Source organism: Bombina bombina, chromosome 2 (genome assembly GCF_027579735.1).
Source record: "Bombina bombina isolate aBomBom1 chromosome 2, aBomBom1.pri, whole genome shotgun sequence".
NCBI classification, from domain to species: Eukaryota; Metazoa; Chordata; class Amphibia; order Anura; family Bombinatoridae; genus Bombina; species Bombina bombina.
The window spans coordinates 559,145,164-559,166,939 of record NC_069500.1 but is presented as its reverse complement, the minus strand read 5'-3'; the positions used below and the strand labels follow the sequence as shown (position 1 = coordinate 559,166,939).

The window sequence follows — 21,776 nt, the reverse complement described above, 5'->3', positions numbered from 1 at the left end:
TTTTTTGTGTGTAAACTTTATTTAACTTAATCTTTTTGTTAGCACAATTTGCAATAATAGTCCTGGGATACACCGCTCAAATCAGCTGATATACATAACATTTAGAGATTGTTTTTCTTATGTTATATTAATAACCAAATGAGAGGACTCGGTTCATAAACACAAAGGGATATAAAATCTAAATTATATCAGTTATTAATTTCTTCCTTTAATTGTTATTTTCTTCTTTTTATTTTATTCTATTTATAATAATTTTATTCTTTAAAACACAATAAAAATAAATCTGAGCAAAACAATATTTAGACCATTATTTAATAAGCCCAGGACTTCTAAACATTTATATATATATATATATATATATATATATATATATATATATATATATATATATATATATATGCAACAAGTTCAAAGGGTATGTGCACTTTCACCACCGTCCTGCAGCTGCCAGGGTGCTCTTAAGATGTATGTAGCAAAGAAATAAAGTAAAGCACTCCCTGTACTTTGGATATTTGTGTAAAAAAGTATTTATTTGTGACATTCAGGACCTCAAACGTCAGAAGAAGGGACGTTTGAGGTCCCGAAACATCACAAATAAATACTTTTTTTACACAGATATCCAAAGTCCAGTGAGTGCTTTGCTTTATTTCTTTGCTATATACATACATACATACTGTTATGCTTGTGTTATGCTTCATACGGTTTGTTTACCACCAATAGAACATTTCCTAAAGCTTATATGATTGCACCGATTTCTTAATTATAGATAAAAACTGGCTTCTTTCTAAATATGGCAGTATCACTTGGGGACAATAGTGCATTTCTCTTTAGTTAGTTAGCTGTTTTCACATAATGTCTGCACTGAAGAGACATAGAACCATGGCAAACAAGTTAAAAGTATTTGATTTCAAAATTAAACTTTAGTTGCAACCTCCATCAAAAATAAAATGAGACATTGGCTCTTAAAGGGGCATGAAACACACATTTTTTCTTTCATGATTTAGATAAATATAATTTTAAATAACTTTCCAATTTACTTCTATCATCTTATTTGGTTCATTCTCTTTGTATCATTTGTTGAAGAAGAATCAATGCATTACTGAGAGCTAGTTAACGTGTTGGGTGAGACAATAACATGAGGAATATGTGTTCAGCAACCAATCGGCAACTCCTGAGTCTACCTAGGTACCCTTTTAAACAAACAAAACAAATTGGATAATAGAAGTAAATTGGAAAGTTGTGTAAAATCATCTGCTCTATCTGAATTATGAAATAAAGCATTTGGCTTTTACAGTATGTCCCTTTAATGGTTTGAGTTAAAAAATTTTTTTGTGGAAAATCTATTTTTACAACATTTTGGCTCACAATAGAATTGTTTTAGTACAGTGGTAATGTTTCTGAATTCCTGCTAGTTTTTGATTGATACCTATTTTCTAGGTCCGGCATAGATGGTGTGAGTTGGTCGTAAAGCATAAATATACAGCAGCCTATAAGGATGTGGAAACTTTCCTACTGCAGGATCAGGTGAGTAATATACGCTTAGCATCACTTCTGTGATAAAGCCTGTAACCTCACCTCATTTCATTTTTAGCTGAAAGTATGGTCAGGTGCACTTAAAGGACCAGTCAATACAGTAGATTTGCATAATCAACAGATGCAAGATAACAAGACAATGCAACAGCACTTAGTCTGACCTTCAAATGAGTAGTAGATTTTTTTTCTGACAATTTTAAAAGTTATGTATTATTCCACTCCCCCTTTATCATGTGACAGTCATCAGCCAATCACAAATGCATACACGTACCATGTGACAGCCATCAGCCATTCACAAATGCATACACACTTATTCTTGCACATGCTCAGTAGGAGCTGGTGATTCAAACCGTTTAAATATAAAAATACTGTGCACATTTTGTTAATGGGAGTAAATTGGAAAGTTGTTTAAAATGGCATGCTCTATCTGAATAATGAAAGTTTAATTTTGATTAAGTGTCCTTTTAAAGAGACATTCTGTCAGGCAGTGACATTTAAATCCCACTGAAAATATTTTTTGCATGAATGTTTTTTAATTTTTTTTGTTTACTTTGAAAGTACACTTACAGCTGTATTAATGCTCACTGATTGGTTAAGATAGTTTCCACAACATTAGTCAATAGGGACAAGCTTCCAGTCATCTAATAAGGACAAATTTGTTCCAAACAGGAACATCCCTTAACAAATAATACATCACTTTTATTAAATAACACTAATGAAAAAATATCACAATATCTATCAAGTCAGCTTGATGTATTCATATGTTGTCAGGACTGGATTGATCTATGCGGAAGCCTTTAAATAGAAGTGTTTTAGGACCCCTGTGTGTTATATGCTCCAAGTGTGTTGATAAGCAAAATATTGCGGAGATTATACAACCTTTATATGGGCTTTATGTAAGTTGCCTGTTGAAAGAGGATTTAGTAGCTAGGGCATATTCAGATAGGGTGTGCTCTTATAAATATATATATATATATAATGGAGATCTGCTGCTTACAGTAATGCATAAAGTGCTGAGAGTGCAATGCTAAACAAATTGTAGTTTAAAACATAGAAGAATGCAGTACTGGAGATGACACAAAATCTAATATTGGGGCTAAGGAATAAACGGTTCTTCTACAACTGAAGAAGTGGGAAATGTAGGCTATGTACCTATTATGACCGCAAAAAAAAGAAACTACAAGAGTGCTTTTGTGCGATTAAAAGGGAAATGACATGCTATAATTTGTTAGATCATCCCACTACTGAGCAATTCTTATGTGTTTAACCCCCACAAAGAGGTTAAACACATAGAAAAACTCTAACTCGTGTGCCTCAGAGCATTTCAGGAAACACATGGTGATCCAACCAGCAGCAGCAGTCACACAATTCTACCAATCACAGGCTGTATTTAGCTTGGGAACGGCAGTGCCTTTTGCCCCGGAACAGGACTTTACCTGTGTGTTTAATTTCTTTGAAGTAGTGCAAAATCCCATGCTATAATGAATTAGAGGGTGTCATTTTGTACTACAATGTCCCTGTAATATTATTGGATAAGCTGGTTATCAGCACAGGTGTGCTGACATTGTTTAGCAAGATATTAAAACAAATATTAATACTTTAATGCTGAATTCAGAACACATGACCATGGTTTAGGTAACAGAGATTTAAAATGAACTGCGAATAGGAAACGTATTAACACATTCACTGCCACCTTATAACCAGTGTCACTGTACTGAAAACATTTTTTATAATTCTTGTGAAAGCACTGGTACCTATCAGCCAACGAGAACTAGCAGGAAGTACACAAGCAATAGTATTTGTAGTCGTTTTAGTTTCAATTTAAAGGGACATAAAAATGCAGAAAGCAAATAGTGTAATGTTAGAGCATGTTATTATTCCGCTATTGCTGGCATATAACTGTGTTTAAACTCTGCAAAAACCCTTTAAACCACGAGCAGCAATGCACTACTGGGACTTAGCTGAACACACCTGGGCCTCCATTACATATGCAGCGTCGCCCGCAAAATCCTCCGCCGTCAGATTTTACGCGATTTTGGTATTACATATATGACGTAGCATACAAGTTACGCGCGCAGAATTCAGAAAATCTACTCCATTCTCATCTCGCCACATATTGCAGGCGCAGCAACCCTTGCACTGACTAAAAAAGCAACGTAACTGCCTGGAAGCCTTAACAAACACATACATTTAAGCAGCATCTCAAGGTTAAACGGACAGTATACTATGATATTGTTTTTTCAAGGTTTATTTGTGTATTTGAAATAGTTTGAAGCCACAACATAATCAAATGGATTGAGCTTGTAGGCAGAATCAGATCTCATCACTTTATCACATTGTGTACATAAACTTGCTTATTTACTTTAAATTTCTTCTCAAAACAATCAACAATACTTGGAGGAGAGAACAATGGGAAATCATAATTGTATTACCTTCATCTCTTTAGAACCCACTGGAGTGTAATTTATTCTAATGCTAACACAGCTTGGCATTGATTCCAAAATATATAAAGGGACAGTCAAGTCCAAAGAAAACCATCTTGTTTTAAATAGGGCATGTTATTTCAAACTACTTTCAGATTTAATTCTAACACTTGCTTTGTTCTCTTGGTATTCTTAGTTGAAAGCAAAACCTAGGATGGCTCATATGATAATTTCTAAGACCTTCTTGAAGGCTGCCTCTTTGCAATTGTGTCAAACCAATCACAGACACCACAACCTCTCACCTGCAGCCTTAAAACATCTGATAATGCCCACCCTATCAGTAACATCACTACTATATATACCAATGTGTCAATTTATATTGGATGTGAGATACAATGATTTACATCTTAGAAGTGAATATTAGTATATGTACCCTTCATAAACAACTATTGTGGATGTGAGTTATAGTACAACAATATGTCATAAACATGATAATATTACCTTTTTTTTTGCCATTTCCACACAGGTCTTATTATATGTTTTAACAATATTAGTGTACTAAAACACACCTCACATGGATGTGGATGACAATTATATGGTAAATAACAGAGGACAAGATTTATGGTGAACTATAAGAATATTTATTTATTTTTTGGCTTCTTGGATGAGGGAACTGAGGTGAATGTAGTGGATTTCCTTGTTCTCCTGGTTTGAGAAGATTCTGCTGGTGTGCTGGCCACAGATGATAGGCTGGAGGCAGTGTCCTGCTGGTGTGTAAAGTGCTCAACCAACAAACCCAAGAGTTGATTTTGTTCTCTCCATCTGTTGTCTATTTGCATCTGCATATCAGACAGAATTAGCATCATCTGTGATTGGTTATGAACACTTGCACTTAATGATGCTGCCATGTCCCTCTGTAGCTCTATGCTACGTTGTTGTCTCTTCTCTTGGCTCCTGATGAACCTTTCATGGTTCCTGAAGAACCTCTCTTGGCCTCTTTGTATGTTCTCAGTGCTTGTTATGAGCCTCCTCTGGAGTGCAATGTATTCCTCACCCAGGGGTGAATACAATGCATCCACAGGCTCTTGAGCAGCAGGGCTTCTAGGTGCTTGGGGAGCAGGGTCACCTGCATCTGCTGTTGCTTGAGGTGCAGGGCCAGCTTCAACTGCTGGTTCATGTGGGGCAGGGCCAGCTTCAACTGCTGGTTCATGTGGGGCAGGGCCAGCTTCAACTGATGGTTCATGTGGGGCAGGGTCACCTGCTTCTGATGGTTCTTGAGGTGCAGCTGTAGAATCTGCTCTATTTCCATCTGCCAATGGTGGAGCTCGTCCAATTGCTGAGGATGGTGGAGCTTGTCCAATTGCTGAGGATGGGGGAGCTCGTATGGTTGGTTGATAGTCCCACTGATGACGAGTGTGTGACCACTCAGCCTGTCCAATTGGAACTTCCTGTGACATTGTCTGTGGGTAAAATCCCTGACTGCCATGAGATTGTGTTGTGGGGGGGGGGGTAAATACATGGACCCTTTGTGGCTGTCCTGGCTCCCCCTCAAAGCCAAAGGGAGGATATTCCTCTGGCCAGGAATCTTGCCAGGGGTCATATGGCAATGGTGGTGGCATCACTCCCGGGTCCTCAACTGAAGCTATCCAACCATGCTCATGACTGGGAGCATACTGTTCTTGTGGTTGCCTGAAGGGTGGTGGTGGTGGTGGTGGGGGGGGCTTGGATGTTTGTATCCTTGTGACAGGAGGTTCTGTGAAGGAGTCAAAGGATGAGATCGATTAGTAAAGTCAGATATATGTCCACGTGGGCATACAATATACATTGATACATGCTAGAGCCTATAACGATTCTCATGTCAAACTCTATAGCATGTGTCCTGTGTTAATCTGAGGCATGTTAGTATTGCACTATTACCAAGGATAGGCATGGTGTCCGTGTCTACCCCTTGCAGTGTCCGTTGCCCATTTTGCTGCGGGGAGGGAGGAGTAGAACAGATGAATGCTGGTCCTGACTTCTCCTTGACACACGCAGCATTACGTTTCGCAGGGTTGTGACCACTCCCACGTGATGCTGCTTAGTATCGGGAAAATGACTCTGAGTGAGACTGAGAGAGAGGGAAGATTCAAGAAGCAAGCTGCCACTGTGTCCCTGGAGCTTTATATGCAAAGGTAAAGCACTTTAACCAGCACCTGAGGTTTATTATAAGTAGTATTTAAATAGAAAGAAAAGATATAGTAAGGATGTGATTCACAACCTTAGTATATCTTTTCTTTCTGATTAAATAAAAGGATAGGGAGAATATATAGTGTGACTAAAGTTAGTGGCTTGTCAAGAGACTGCTAGCGATATTGGGTGATAAGTTATGGAATAAATAAAGCCTGAGTGAAATACTGGATGTGTATCTGCATCTGTATAATAACACCCAGCACTATACAAAGACACAGTAGTGACACTGGCTCATGGGTATAGCCAGACAAGGGCTGGTTATAGGATCAGCGGTATCTGCATCAGTATAATAACACCCAGCACTATATAATGACACAGTAGTGACACTGGCTCATGGGTATAGCCAGACAAGGGCTGGTTATAGGATCAGTGGTATCTGCATCAGTATAATAACACCCAGCACTATATAATGACACAGTAGTGACACTGGCACATGGGTATAGCCAGAGGAGGGCTGGTTATAGGGTCAGTGGTATCTGCATCAGTATAATAACACCCAGCACTATATAATGACACAGTAGTGACACTGGCACATGCGTATAGCCAGACAAGGGCTGGTTATAGGGTCAGTGGTATCTGCATCTGTATAATAACACCAAGCACTATACAAAGACACAGAAGTGTGACACTGGCACATGCGTATAGCTAGACAAGGGCTGGTTATAGGGTCAGTGGCATCTGCATCTGTATAGTAACATCAAGCACTATACAAAGACACAGAAGTGACACTGGCACATGCGTACAGCCAGACAAGGGCTGGTTATAGGGTCAGTGGTATCTGCATCAGTATAATAACACCCAGCACTATATAATGACACAGTAGTGACACTGGCACATGGGTATAGCCAGAGGAGGGCTGGTTATAGGATCAGTGGTATCTGCATCTGTATAATAACACCCAGCACTATACAAAGACACAGAAGTGACACTGGCACATGCGTATAGCCAGAGGAGGGCTGGTTATAGGGTCAGTGGTATCTGCATCAGTATAATAACACCCAGCACTATACAAAGACACAGAAGTGACACTGGCACATGCATATAGCCAGAGGAGGGCTGGTTATAGGGTCAGTGGTATCTGCATCTGTATAATAACACCCAGCACTATATAATGACACAGTAGTGACACTGGCTCATGGGTATAGCCAGAGGAGGGCTGGTTATAGGGTCATTGGTATCTGCATAAGTATAATAACACCCAGCACTATATAATGACACAGTAGTGACACTGGCACATGGGTATAGCCAGAGGAGGGCTGGTTATAGAATCACTGGTATCTGCATCGGTATAATAACACCCAGCACTATATAATGACACAGTAGTGACACTGGCACATGGGTATAGCCAGAGGAGGGCTGCTTATAGGATCAGTGGTATCTGCATCAGTATAATAACATTCAGAACTATATAATGATGTTTTTAATTTGAAATGTACCTTGGTGTCCTTCACTAAGGTCTTTACTTTAAAAAATGTCCGCCACAGCCTTGGTTCGTGCCTATCCCTGACTATTACACCTAATATCATGAATTGCATTGTGTTAAGTAGCATTAATGTCAAATATAATTGTAGATGTTTTTGTTAGTAGGCCAAATACCATGCTCCTCATTGTGTACATGAATGTGTGATATTAAAGGATGTTATATCTCAAATGCATATAATACTGGTGTGTGGGATGTTACTCACCAGCATGATGTGCTGTGGTTGCAGCTCCTGAGTCACGAGCCCCTGGAAGTCCACGGGCTGCTGTGATACTCGGGGACCTGCGTATCATCTCCTGCAAGGTGTTATACTCAATATCCAGGGATGGACCACCGCCTGTTCCCCTCCGGTGCATAGCTTCCTGCCCCATCTTTGACCCACCTCTTGCAGTCATTTCACCGCTTTTTCAGGCCCTCAACAGTGCTCCTCTGCGGGGCCACACTGTTGACGGCATCCTCTACTGCCAACCATACCGTTTTTCTCCTTTTGGCAATTCCTTTGCCCTTCTCCTGCCCAAAGAGGGCACTGTAATTGTCCATGATGGCCTGGACTAGGGCAACATTTTCCTCAAATGAGAAGTTGGGACATCTCAGCTTCTCATCCTCCATGGACACCTGGCTTCCTCCCTATGATGTCCCTGGTGTGGGTTCCTCCCTATCCTCTCCCTCCTCCCCACTTCTGTCCACATGTGCACCCTCTGTCCCTCTCCTAGATGTGCCTGCTCTCTGGGGCTCTCGGGCATCTCCCCTCCCATCATCCCTTCTAGCTCTCCCTTTCCCCACTCCACTTACTCCCTGACGGGGACCCCACTGCTCCTCCTGTCCTCTCCAATACTCCTCTCCCTGCCACTCCTCTCCCCTCCTCCCCTCCTCCCTACCTCTCCCTGCCATCCTCACACTAAATCACACTGCATACACTCACACTCACTCCCAGTTCAATCACACACAATCACAACCAAACACTCAGCCTATCACACTGTGAAATTCAAATAAAATGTGTGAGGTGTTAGAAAAAAAAGTGTGGTGTATTTGCATATGTATGTATGTAAAATGTGTACAATATGTAAAAATATGTGTAAGTGTACAAGCTTAATCAAACAACAATGCGACCTAACTAACTCCTCTGTTTGCGCCTCTCTCTCTACTCTGACTAATCCTTCACTCCAGTGTAGTGTGCTGTAGCTCAAAGAACAATCCAAACACACTGAAGAAAATGGCGGCTTTGCATGGGTTTATATATGAATTTTGAATAGCGTAATTATGTGACGCATTTTTAAAACTCCTCTTTATTGACACTTTCCGTGAACAAAATACTGGCGTAAGTTACTTGCGACGACTAAAATGTGTATCTGTGCACATTTCAGAAGATCGCCAGTTTGTCCTACTTACGCCAGTTTAGCATATAACGGCATAGTATATGTAATACCCCGAGGTGTGAGGTGAAATTACGGGCGGCGCGGGTTCCCACGCTTGCGCCAAAACATGCGCCGTATATGTGATCGCGCCCCAGGTGAGCTAATCACAAGAGGCGTGTGTGTAGCCACCAATCACCAGCTAGATCCCAGAAGCGTATTGCTGCTCCTGAGCCTACCTAGCTAAATGCTTTTTTAACAAAGAATACTAAGTGCACAAGGTAAATTTGAGAATAGATGTACAATCTAAACAATGAAAGTTTAATTTTGACCTTCTTGTCCCTTTAAACATCTTTTACTTTTGTATTTTCTTCAGAAACAAAATTGTTAGCATGGTTAAATGTTCTTTAATTAATAAATATATATATATATATATATATATATATATACATATACATACACACACAGGTGGCCCTCGTTTTACAACGGTTCAATTTACACAGTTTCAGAATAACAACCTTTTTTTCCAGTCATGTGACTGCTATTGAAAAGCATTGAGAAGCAGTGCATTTATTAAAATAGCCAGTAGATGGAGCTGTCTGTGTTGCAGCAAAACCAAGCAAGCTGAAATTAATCAGTTTAACCAGACCTGATCTATCGAGCAGATTACAAAGGAACAAGGTCTTTCTGTCTATAAATCCAGATTGGAATGCATAGAAAGAACTGTTTGCAGAAAAATGCAAGTGAAGTCTGGGTTGTGTGATTATTTTATTAGATTTATAATGCTGTTTAACAAATGTTTTTGTTAATTTTACTTAGTTTAATTATATATTCTGTGTTGTGTGATTATTTTATTAAGTTTATAATGCTGTTTAGCATTTAAAGTCTTCATTTCAAAGCTTTAAAAATAATGTATTAGGTGTTACTTATGACAATTTTGAGAGGGGCCTGGAACCTATCTCCCTCACTTCCCATTGACTTACATTATAAACTGGGTTTCAATTTACAATGGTTTCGATTTACAACCATTCCTTCTGGAACCTAACCCCGGCGTAAACTGAGGGCTACCTGTACATATATATATATATATATACACTCTTTATTTAGTACAGCAACCATTTAATTGTGAATCACTACCCTTTAAATACATAATTAGCACAATGTAGTTTTCATTCTAAATCCATCATCTGTATTTCTGGTACGACTTCTGTCTGGGATATGAATGGTCACTTGAATATTTTGTCTGGCATTTATTATGGGTGTTGTAGATCTGACTTTAAATGATTTGGCATCAATGCAAAACACATGGCTAAAGTTCCCTAAATTCAGCATAGAGAAAGTATATGAAGATTGAGGGCATATTGCAGCCAATCAGATTAGAGAGTTATGCCTAAATAGAATTATCTCCCTGCATTCTGTGGTCCTCTCCTCTCAATGACTTGCTTTCACTTATTCAATATTTTATATCATCACAACTTGATCTGTGCATGTTTTATTGTTGTTAGAAATATGTTTAGTAGCTGTACAGGGAGTGCAGAATTATTAGGCAAGTTGTTTTTTTGAGGATTAATTTTATTATTGAACAACAACCATGTTCTCAATGAACCCAAAAAACTCATTAATATCAAAGCTGAATAGTTTTGGAAGTAGTTTTTAGTTTGTTTTTAGTTATAGCTATTTTAGGGGGATATCTGTGTGTGCAGGTGACTATTACTGTGCATAATTATTAGGCAACTTAACAAAAAACAAATATATACCCATTTCAATTATTTATTTTTACCAGTGAAACCAATATAACATCTCAACATTCACAAATATACATTTCTGACATTCAAAAACAAAACAAAAACAAATCAGTGACCAATATAGCCACCTTTCTTTGCAAGGACACTCAAAAGCCTGCCATCCATGGATTCTGTCAGTGTTTTGATCTGTTCACCATCAACATTGCGTGCAGCAGCAACCACAGCCTCTCAGACACTGTTCAGAGAGGTGTACTGTTTTCCCTCCTTGTAAATCTCACATTTGATGATGGACCACAGGTTCTCAATGGGGTTCAGATCAGGTGAACAAGCAGGCCATGTCATTAGATTTTCTTCTTTTATACCCTTTCTTGCCAGCCACGCTGTGGAGTACTTGGACGCGTGTGATGGAGCATTGTCCTGCATGAAAATCATGTTTTTCTTGAAGGATGCAGACTTCTTCCTGTACCACTGCTTGAAGAAGGTGTCTTCCAGAAACTGGCAGTAGGACTGGGAGTTGAGCTTGACTCCATTCTCAACCCGAAAAGGCCCCACAAGCTCATCTTTGATGATACCAGCCCAAACCAGTACTCCACCTCCACCTTGCTGGCGTCTGAGTCGGACTGGAGCTCTCTGCCCTTTACCAATCCAGCCACGGGCCCATCCATCTGGCCCATCAAGACTCACTCTCATTTCATCAGTCCATAAAACCTTAGAAAAATCAGTCTTGAGATATTTCTTGGCCCAGTCTTGATGTTTCAGCTTGTGTGTCTTGTTCAGTGGTGGTCGTCTTTCAGCCTTTCTTACCTTGGCCATGTCTCTGAGTATTGCACACCTTGTGCTTTTGGGCACTCCAGTGATGTTGCAGCTCTGAAATATGGCCAAACTGGTGGCAAGTGGCATCTTGGCAGCTGCACGCTTGACTTTTCTCAGTTCATGGGCAGTTATTTTGCGCCTTGGTTTTTCCACACGCTTCTTGCGACCCTGTTGACTATTTTGAATGAAACGCTTGATTGTTCGATGATCACGCTTCAGAAGCTTTGCAATTTTAAGAGTGCTGCATCCCTCTGCAAGATATCTCACTATTTTTGACTTTTCTGAGCCTGTCAAGTCCTTCTTTTGACCCATTTTGCCAAAGGAAAGGAAGTTGCCTAATAATTATGCACACTTGATATAGGGTGTTGATGTCATTAGACCACACCCCTTCTCATTACAGAGATGCACATCACCTAATATGCTTAATTGGTAGTAGGCTTTCGAGCCTATACAGCTTGGAGTAAGACAACATGCATAAAGAGGATGATGTGGTCAAAATACTAATTTGCCTAATAATTCTGCACACAGTGTATATAATTCTGGGATCATATAGAAATAAAAACAAGTCTGAATATAAAACATGTATTTTTATACTGAGCAAATGAATTAGCCTAATGGATCATCGTTTTGCATTTTGTGTTATTTTCTTACAATAAAAAGTAACTCTTTTTTGTTGTTTATTTTTCCCTCTAGTTGAAGTATAGAATTAAATGTTATTAGAGAAAGGGTAAGGCTTCAGATAGTTCTAAAGTGATACATTTTCAAACACACCCTAACCTTCCACACCCATATTAATAGCAAACTTTTATTTTGAATAGAGAGTATGCCAAATAACAGTTAAAATGTCTGACATTCAAGGAAAAGTCTTTTTGGAAAACATAGTAGAAAGTTTGACTTAGAGACCCATGGCAAAAATAACCAAAAGGAAATTCCGTTACTGAAGTGTTTTATTTTTGCACCTGGAATATTATATTTAAAAATGTTACCACCATGAATTATTTTTGCTTAGTGATTGCGTTCCTGTACCCGACACTCCCTCCCCCCCCCATCTCCAAATAATACAGACTGAGAAGTGTAGTCAGTAATTTTAGCTTAAAGGAACATTAAACCCAACATTTTTCTTTCATGATTCAGACAGAGAATACAATTTTAAACAAAATTCCAATTTACTTCTATTATCTAATTTGCTTCATTATTTAGATATCCTTTGTTAAAGAAATAGCAATGCACATGGCTGAGCCAATCACATGAGGCAAATATGTGCAGCCACCAATCAGAAGCTACTGAGCCTATCTATATATGCTTTTCAGGAAGGAATATCAAGAGAATGAAGTAAATTAGGTAACAGAAGTAAATTAGAAAGTTGTTTAAAATGGTATTCTCTATCAGAATCATGAAAGAGAAAATTTGGGTTTAATGTCCCTTTAAGATCTGTTTATCTAGCTATGCATTGTATTGTTAACATTGTTTCCTGGTCGATAAAGTTTTAATGTTATATTTTCTCATCAGGACACAATGGGTATAAAACAGAATTAGGACTAACATCCTTTTTATAAATCACTGTCCCAAAGGCTGCCAATCAGCCTGCTTGTCCAGAACTGGAGATACATTGCCACTCCAGGGCTAACTTTAAAGGGATAGTAAACCCAAAAAAATATTTTGTGGTTCAGACAGAGCAAACCATTTTTAAAGTTTCCAATTTACTTCTATTTTCTGATTTGCTTTGCTCCCTTGATATTCTGTGTTGAAGAGATACCAAGGTAGGAATCTGGAGCAATATGTGGCAGGGAACTTTCTTGCAAAACTGCTGTCATATAGTGCTCCAGAAATGGTCCGGCTCCTAAACACACATTTCTGCTTTTCAACATAAGATACTAAGAGAACTAAGAAAAATTTATAAAATAAGTAAATTAGGAAGTGGTTTAAAAACCTATGCTCTATCTGAATCATGAAAATATGGTTAACTTTTTTTTTATAAGCATAATATTTGACATTTACTAAAGTTGCTGGCATGTTTAGTGGTCCACTTCAATAAGCAGTTCACTCCAAAAAATATTTCTGCTACTCCAAAAAATATTTCTGCTACTCCAAAAAATATTTCTGCTACTCCAAAAAATATTTCTGCTACTCCAAAAAATATTTCTGCTACTCCAAAAAATATTTCTGCTACTCAAAAAAATATTTCTGCTACTCAAAAAAATATTTCTGCTACTCCAAAAAATATTTCTGCTACTCCAAAAAATATTTCTGCTACTCCAAAAAATATTTCTGCTACTCCAAAAAATATTTCTGCTACTCCAAAAAATATTTCTGCTACTCCAAAAAATATTTCTGCTACTCAAATAAATATTTCTGCTACTCAAAAAAAAATATTTCTGCTACTCCAAAAAAACATTTCTGTTCCATTGTGATATATCAAACAAAAATTATTTCCGTTAGCTCTGACATTGTAGCCTTTTTAATAATGTTCATATTTTTTTTTTATAAATATACATATAAGAATATAATAGTACCAAAATATTACAAAAAATAAAGGCTCTAAAACTGAGGAAAGCTTGTGAGCGCACGTGTGTCCTGAGTATAAAATTTGTCTGTGATTATCCCAGTTTTTTCCTGTAACTATGAAAGCTTTTCCCAGCAGGCTAATGTGATAAGAGCTAAGTAAACAAACTGTCTCATGCTTCAGGTTGCTGCAACAACCAGGAATTTCTGTCACAGATGAAAAGTAAAGTAAACATTCAAAAGATCTGGTTAGAAAAAAAGCTTTTTTAATAATGGAATAAAATGGTTTATTGAAGAGGATTAAAACTCCTATAAGTATCTGAATTATAAATAATGAGCTTTTTGTACTTTATTTACAGACACAATTGTTGTAGACTTGTGAACCATTAAATATTCAGTTTTATTTGGCAGAACATCTCTATCTTGTCTGATAACAGGTTACTAATAAGGTTACGCTGTCTAGAAACTAAGTTCTTGTTTCCCCCAGGGTAACTTGACTTAATCATTTTATTTTATTTTTTTCTCACAGCCCTTATGAAAATAAACCACATTTGACCAAAATAGTGAAATTCACATACTTTTTGTTAAACCCTGTGACCAAATCTGGTCTTTACAGGTTTTTTTTTGGTTGCTGTATTGTCAGAATGAACTATCTGACGAAATCACATCTATGTGTCCTTAAAGTGAATGTAAAGTTGACCGTACTCGCTCACGTCATAGCATAGAATTTTAAAAATTAGGCAGACTTTCATTCACATCAAATTTGTACTATTTATTGATATTCTCAGATTTTTACCGTTTAATGCTTCAATTATAAGCGCCGTTCCTCTGCCCACCATATAGCTCAATTGATTGACAGATGACGACTCTGCAGCCCCTTTGCACAAACGTCACGCCCCGTGGGAAAAGATTAGTGGATTGCTGATTTGTCATCTGTCATGGCGGGCGGAGGAACGACGCTTATTGTTGGAGCATTAAAAGGTAAAAATCTGAGAATATCAATAAATAGTACAAATTTCATGAATGAAAGTCTGCCTAATTTTTTTAATTCTATGCTATGACGTGAGCGAGTTCCGTCAACTTTACATTCACTTTAAAGGAAATAAAATACCTCCTTGTTTTTCTGTAAATATTGTGCCTTGCCTCACACTCTCTAGAGCAGGGTTCTTCAAACCACAGGTCGGGACCCAGTACTGGGTCGCAACACCATGTTTACTGGGTCGCGGCTTGTGTGTGTGTGTGAGTGTGTTGTATGAGAGTGTGTGAGTGTGTTGTATGAGAGTGTGTGAGTGTGTTGTATGAGAGTGTGTGAGTGTGTTGTATGAGAGTGTGTGTGTGTGTTGTATGAGAGTGTGTGTGTGTGTTGTATGAGAGTGTGTTGTAGTAGAGTGTGTGTGGTGTGTGTATGAGAGTTTGTGTGTGTGTTGTATGAGAGTGTGTGAGTGTGTGTGTGTTGTATGAGAGTGTGTGAGTGTGTTGTATGTGAGTGTGTTGTATGTGAGTGTGTTGTGTGTTGTATGTGAGTGTGTTGTGTGTGAGTGTGTTGTGTGGGAGTGTGTTGTGTGTGTGTGTGTGTGTGTGTGTGTGTTGTATGTGTGTTGTATGAGAGTGTGTGAGTGTGTTGTATGAGAGTGTGTGTGTGTGTTGTAGTAGAGTGTGTGTGGTGTGTGTATGAGAGTTTGTGTGGTGTGTGTTATGTTTTATAATGCTATCAAGTTTGACTACAATCAATAATTACGCACACATTTTAGTCACTTGTCCAAAATCTTGTATATTCAGAAATATTCAGACCAAGCATAAAATTAGGGTTGCGAACGTGTGTGGTTTAATGGCACTGGGACTTGGAAAAAAAAGTTCTAGAGACCCCAAAAAGCATTTTTTTAAAAAATTCAAGACAAGCTAGCGTTGCAAATTTTATTGAGAAAAAAGTACCAGCCATACTAATAAAAACAACCAATTATTTAACCAGAGGTGTCTCAGCTTGGCAACTAAAGCAAATTACTATTGCAAAACACATTAACAAGAGTACTTCATTAAAGGGATATGAAACCCCAAAACATTATTTTGTTATTCAGAGCATACAATTTTAAAAAAAAGTGTCAAATTTGCTTATATTATCAAATTTGCTTAATTCCCATGATATTCTTTGTTTTTTGCACAACTGCTGCCACATTGTGCACTAGAAATGGACTGGCTTCTGAGCTCATGTTCCTGCCTTTTAACAAAAGATACCAAGAGAATGAAGAAAAATGGATACTAGAAGTAAATTAGAAAGTTGTTTAAAATCACACGCTGTATCTTTATCATGAAAGAAAACATTTGGCTTCAATATCCCTGGAAGTAGTAACTAGTTTCCGTTTATTGGACTAATAGTGCATTATAAATATAACAAGATTTTGCGAGTTTTGTCTCTTCTTCAGGTCTTAGTATTGAATCAGAACTGTTTTACACTAAAATGATCTTGTTATTTTTTGCACCTAAATCATTTGAGTAACATGCCTATACATTATTTCACTCCACCAAATATTTTGTCTTGGGTATTAAGTCCAAGGCATTGGTTTGACGCCATGGTGTGGGATTTGTTTCCATGATTTGACCAGTCCAAGGGTAGGTTTCTTGTAGCTCAAGGATGTACTTTATCCTGTCTAGGTGGGTTTGGGCAGTGAGCACATTTCAAAAAATCCACATCATGTCACATGTCCTGCCTTATGCATTTCAGCATTTTTGCCTTAAAGGGACAATATACACTCATTTTCATATAACTGCATGTAATAGACACTACTATAAAGAATAAGATGCACAGATACTGATATAAAATTCCAGTATAAAATGGTTTAAAAACGTATTTAGAAGCTTTCAGTTTAGCTCTGTTGAAAAGGCAGTTGGAAAGCCCACTGCAAGTGGGAAATAAGACACTCCCCCCTCCCCCTTCTTTTGCATATGAAAAGACCCTTTACACAAACAGGAGCAAGCTGGAGAAGGTAGCTGACGGTATTCAAATAAAACTTTGGGGCTTGGTTAGGAGTCTGAAAATCAGAGCAATGTTATTTAAAAATAAACAAAACTATACATTTTTAAAAATAAAAAACTTTATGGGCTTTATAAATAGATCTACAAAACATTTATGCAAAGAAAACATTCTACTGCTGGATTTATATCCACCCCCCCCTTCTCATTCCACTGCTGGATTTAAATCTGCCCCCCCCCCCCCTCTCATTCTACTGCTGGATTTATATCCGCACTCTGACGTGGTTTTCCATGCAAGCAGTCGCAGGGGCAGACCTCATGGAATTCTATTAAAAAAATAAAATGAGAGGGGGGGGGGGGGGAGTGCGGATATACATCCAGCAGTAGAATGAGAGAGAAACTTGAAAACTAAGCGAGAAGTTATAGAGGAATGATAAATCATGTGACTTTCTATACACACCCTGTTATTGACAGGTCAATGGCTATTATAGAGCAGTTTTAGAAACCAGACAAGCTATAATAGGGGCAAATTATTGCTTGTGTCTGGGGATGCAGGCATTTATATTGTGAAGGCAATCAAATACTACCATAGATTAGTCTGTGCAAATTATCTAAATTGTCCTGCTTAAAGGGACAGTGTTCATTTTCTTATTATGTGTACAATGACATTTTATACCAGTATTCAAAATGTATCAGAAATTGCAGCATTAGGTATAATTTTGTATATAAAATAAATAACTAATTGGTAATTGAAACTACAACCTAATGAATGGGTTGATCTATCAGGGAAATCAGACTTTATCTTTTCTGTCTAATTATTTGCACAAGTCGTCCTTATTTTCTTTTTTACTTCTTGCTCAAAGGCCAATACTTAGGCCCTGATATTCAAAACCTCTCCACTCAGGTGAGATATTCTAAAATGATCCTCCAGCACTGCGAGATCCCTAGTGAAATATTCAAAAGACAAATTTTGCTTTTCTTCTCCAAGGGGCATTCCCTGCATTTCTGTATGTGAAGGAGAGACAAGCCCAGTGCAATATCGCACTGCATAATATGACAGTTCTGCTGCATTTACATTTTATGATTTTTATTTTATATCACTTTACACTTTAGATTAAATGTTATTACATTTAAACTTTGTATTTTATTTTGTATACAGCAGAGTATTTAGGATTGTGATTTTTCAAACTCTGATTATGCCTTCACAGTTTCTGTATATCTTTAACAAATTAGGCTCATATATATATATATATATATATATATATATATATATATATATATGTGTGTGCGTGTATCTTTTATAAATTAGATTGCACTTTGCATGTCTTTTATTTAAATTAAAACTGAAAAACTGTCAGCTTCAGTTTCTCAGAGAGCGTCATTACTTTCTATGGAACAGATAATCAAACATTCTCTCTTCACAAGGCTTGATTTATCAAGCTTCTCCTGCTCTTTGACTGCAGGTTCTCACAAGAGAGTTATAAAGAGTATGCAAAGAAGCATACAATAGGGTGCGCTAGAATTATTGTTATAAACCAAAAGGTGGAACAAATATGTTTTGAATCAAACCTGTCAAAATAATATGGTGCTAAAGAAATAGCATATACGGTTGAACTTATAAATTGTATAGTGCTAAATAAATATAAATATGAAAGGCATGTGTAGTAAAGCCTAAAAATACATATGGTGCTATAAATATGCAATAATAATTGTTGTTCTATAAATATGCAAAAAATCAAATGGCTGCACAGTTCTATAACCAAGAAGTGCTAACTGTGCTATACCCAATCAAGTGATGGATATGGTAAAAAAGTATATATAATAAGTTCTCTCGATTTTCAATAAAATCTAGTAATATGGTAATACCAATATATAAGCACAAAAAGGTAAATAAGTCCGATGGCAAAAAAAGGGCAAAAATACCAAATCAATAAAAAGTCTGAAGTAGGAAAAAGTTACAGGAACACAAAATGTTCTGTTTAAATAGCAGCCAATTCCAACAATATTGGTAAAAGTGTTAAAAAATGGTGAAGTCACCAACCATTCCAAAGGGTTGAAGGCATCTCCTCTCCAGGACCGGTGGTGAGTCGGATGATCTAGGATACGGAAACAGGAAAGAGAGAGCGCCTAATAGTGTGATATCGCACTGACAAATGAAGAGCAGAGGAGAAATAGCAACGGTAGAAAGGTACTCACAAACGAGTTGGCACTAACGATTAGTGCATGCAAGCAGGCTGACCTTTAACAGCAGTCAGTACGCTGGGGGATCGATCCTGTGTATTATCCACCAAAAGCGGGTACTCAGCCGTTCGTGAATGCTACAATGGAGGAAATCCCTCTGCACACAACGTGTGGGGGTCGGTTCAGTGTTTGTGAAAAACAGTCCATAAGGCTTCAAATAAGACCAGTACTAAACCAAGGGGCTGATAATAATAAGAACGTGATAGCTTAAAATAGTGACAGCGAAATCAGATGTATTGGAACTAAAAATAACATTTATTCAGAGCAATACAACGCGTTTCTCGGCCGTTATGCTCTTTGGCCGTTTCATCAGGTAATATCACAAGAGAACCTGTAGTCTGTATTTATTAATCAGCAGTCATCAGACCGCTGCTTCCTTTCCTCTTCTCCACCTCTTAGAGAATTTCAATCTCCCCAATCTCGTCCGACCGGGGACATTGACAGCTCCTGCCTGCGCATGATTGGCTGTGCGCGGGCAGGGGGTGGCGTTGCACAAGAACGCAAAATATCGCTATTGCACAATGACTAATTCCGCCAACGGAATTCTGTCTGCCAGAGGTGAGCTGCGCCGGACAGGGTCGCATATATACGCCCTGTGCACTGTAGCTTGATAAATCGAGCCCACAGTGGCAGAACTCACTGAAAGAGAGATGCCATCCATAGAAAGCAATGAAGCTCTCTGTGATACAAAACTTCACATGGGAGAAAGAAGGTAAATAGAAAACCCCTGGGGCTGATTTAAAGGCTCAGTTTGCCTCAATTCCAAATTAAAATGTTTTTACTACAATTTAACTTGCTTTTGTCTATATTTTAGTATATAGTACTTTTCTGTTAGTTAAAATAAAATATTGTGAATTTTGAGAAAACTTGACCTGCTTACAGCTGGCAAGACAAATCAGTGAGACCAGTTTGTTTAAAATGCTTAGAAATGTTCACAAGAGTTGTAAGAAAGCTTCAGACACACCCCAGGAACTCCCCTGCTCAGCCCAGGGAACTGCCTGTCCCTCCCACTTTCTGAAACTGTCAGTTTACAATGAAGAAAATACAAAGTAATTTTATACAAAGTATAGTCCTAAGTTATTAAAGTAACACAGAAACTTTCAAAGCATAATCAGAATGTGTAATATCACTGCTAGATTAAATTTTAAATTAATTAAATTACAAAATAAAATTTAAGGAGCTGTTTGTAAAAAATGTAATACACTATAGTAATGTAAAATAATTGGGAATGCATTCAAGGGGAGAAAATATTAGTGTACACTGTCCCTTTAATTTACACTTTATTGTATATGTATATATATATATATATATATGGGTGTGTTTGTGTGTATGTGTGTGTATATATATATATATATATATATATATGTGTGTGTATATGTATATATATGTATATGTATATATATGTGTGTATATATATATATATATATATATATATATATATATATATATATATATATACTGTATGTGTGTGTGTGTGTGTATGTAGTGACAAACACTATTATGGATTGTGATTATACAATGGTCGGTGACCATGAATCATTGTGTAACATGCACTTGCACTACAGAGTTTGGTGGTACTTTACAGATGAATGATAATAATAACAATAGTCATGTAATAAGTGTTTACTTGTTCTGTTCTTCTCAACAGGCGATGGGTGTGTATCTCTATGGAGAGTTAATGGTAAACGAGGATCCCAGACAGCAAGAACTTGCACACAAATGTTTTGCTGCTGTCCGAGACCATATGGATGTATCCTGTGTGAAAGTGGTGGGAGAAATGTTATTTTAATGGAATAACTGCCATAAAACAATTCCTGTAGCTGAATTGCTTATCCAGTTGCTTAATAGGTGCAAGCACTGCAGATGTGCCTGAAACCTGGCGTATGTGACATAAAGACTGCGCGTGCTTCACCAGAAACTGTGAAATTTAATAGTTATTCCTGATTTACACTGTCTGAGACATGATGAGTTCAAACTGCAATGCAATAAACATACAAAATAAAATCTTTTTTTTAATGAGAAATACAAAATGCAACATGTGCCTTTGTAAATATTCCTCCTTATCACTCATTTATATTTGATTCCTGTACAGGAGTTTTAAGCTTCTATTTGACACACATGAAATGATGCATTATAATTTGTGTGTAAAACTTGCTTTGGAAGTGGGCAGCTGTCTTGATAGAGTTAAACTAGTATTTGACATGGTCTTTACTTGCACAATATTTGAGTACCCTGAGGTAACCTTTTTGGTGTTTGCACAAATGAGTGTAACACATATTCAATATGGTTTGGTATGAAGGTCTGCTGTAGTGCAACATATTTCAAATACTTGTCTAATGAAATAACACATCTGAGAGACTGTTCCTGTGGCTGCTTATAAAACTTTTTAGCAAATATTTTTGAGACCAACATTTATAGGCACTTAATCTAATTTTTTTTTTTTGCAAACTGTTTTTTCTTCTTCTTGCGATTATATAAACAGTATAGTAAA

At 37.5% G+C, this 21,776-nt stretch overlaps 1 protein-coding gene across 1 annotated transcript in view; it reads left to right on the top strand.

Annotated features, from left to right (window-relative positions):
* AOPEP (aminopeptidase O (putative)) overlaps positions 1–21,315 on the top strand; it is a 1,396,509-nt gene extending 1,375,194 nt beyond the window's left edge. Inside the window, exons 15-16 of the mRNA XM_053702422.1 lie at positions 1,438–1,524; positions 20,934–21,315. Coding sequence (XP_053558397.1) covers positions 1,438–1,524; positions 20,934–21,074 — 228 coding nt within the window. The 3' untranslated portion in view covers positions 21,075–21,315. The remainder of the gene's footprint in view (positions 1–1,437; positions 1,525–20,933) is intronic.
* The last annotated feature ends 461 nt before the right edge of the window (positions 21,316–21,776 follow it).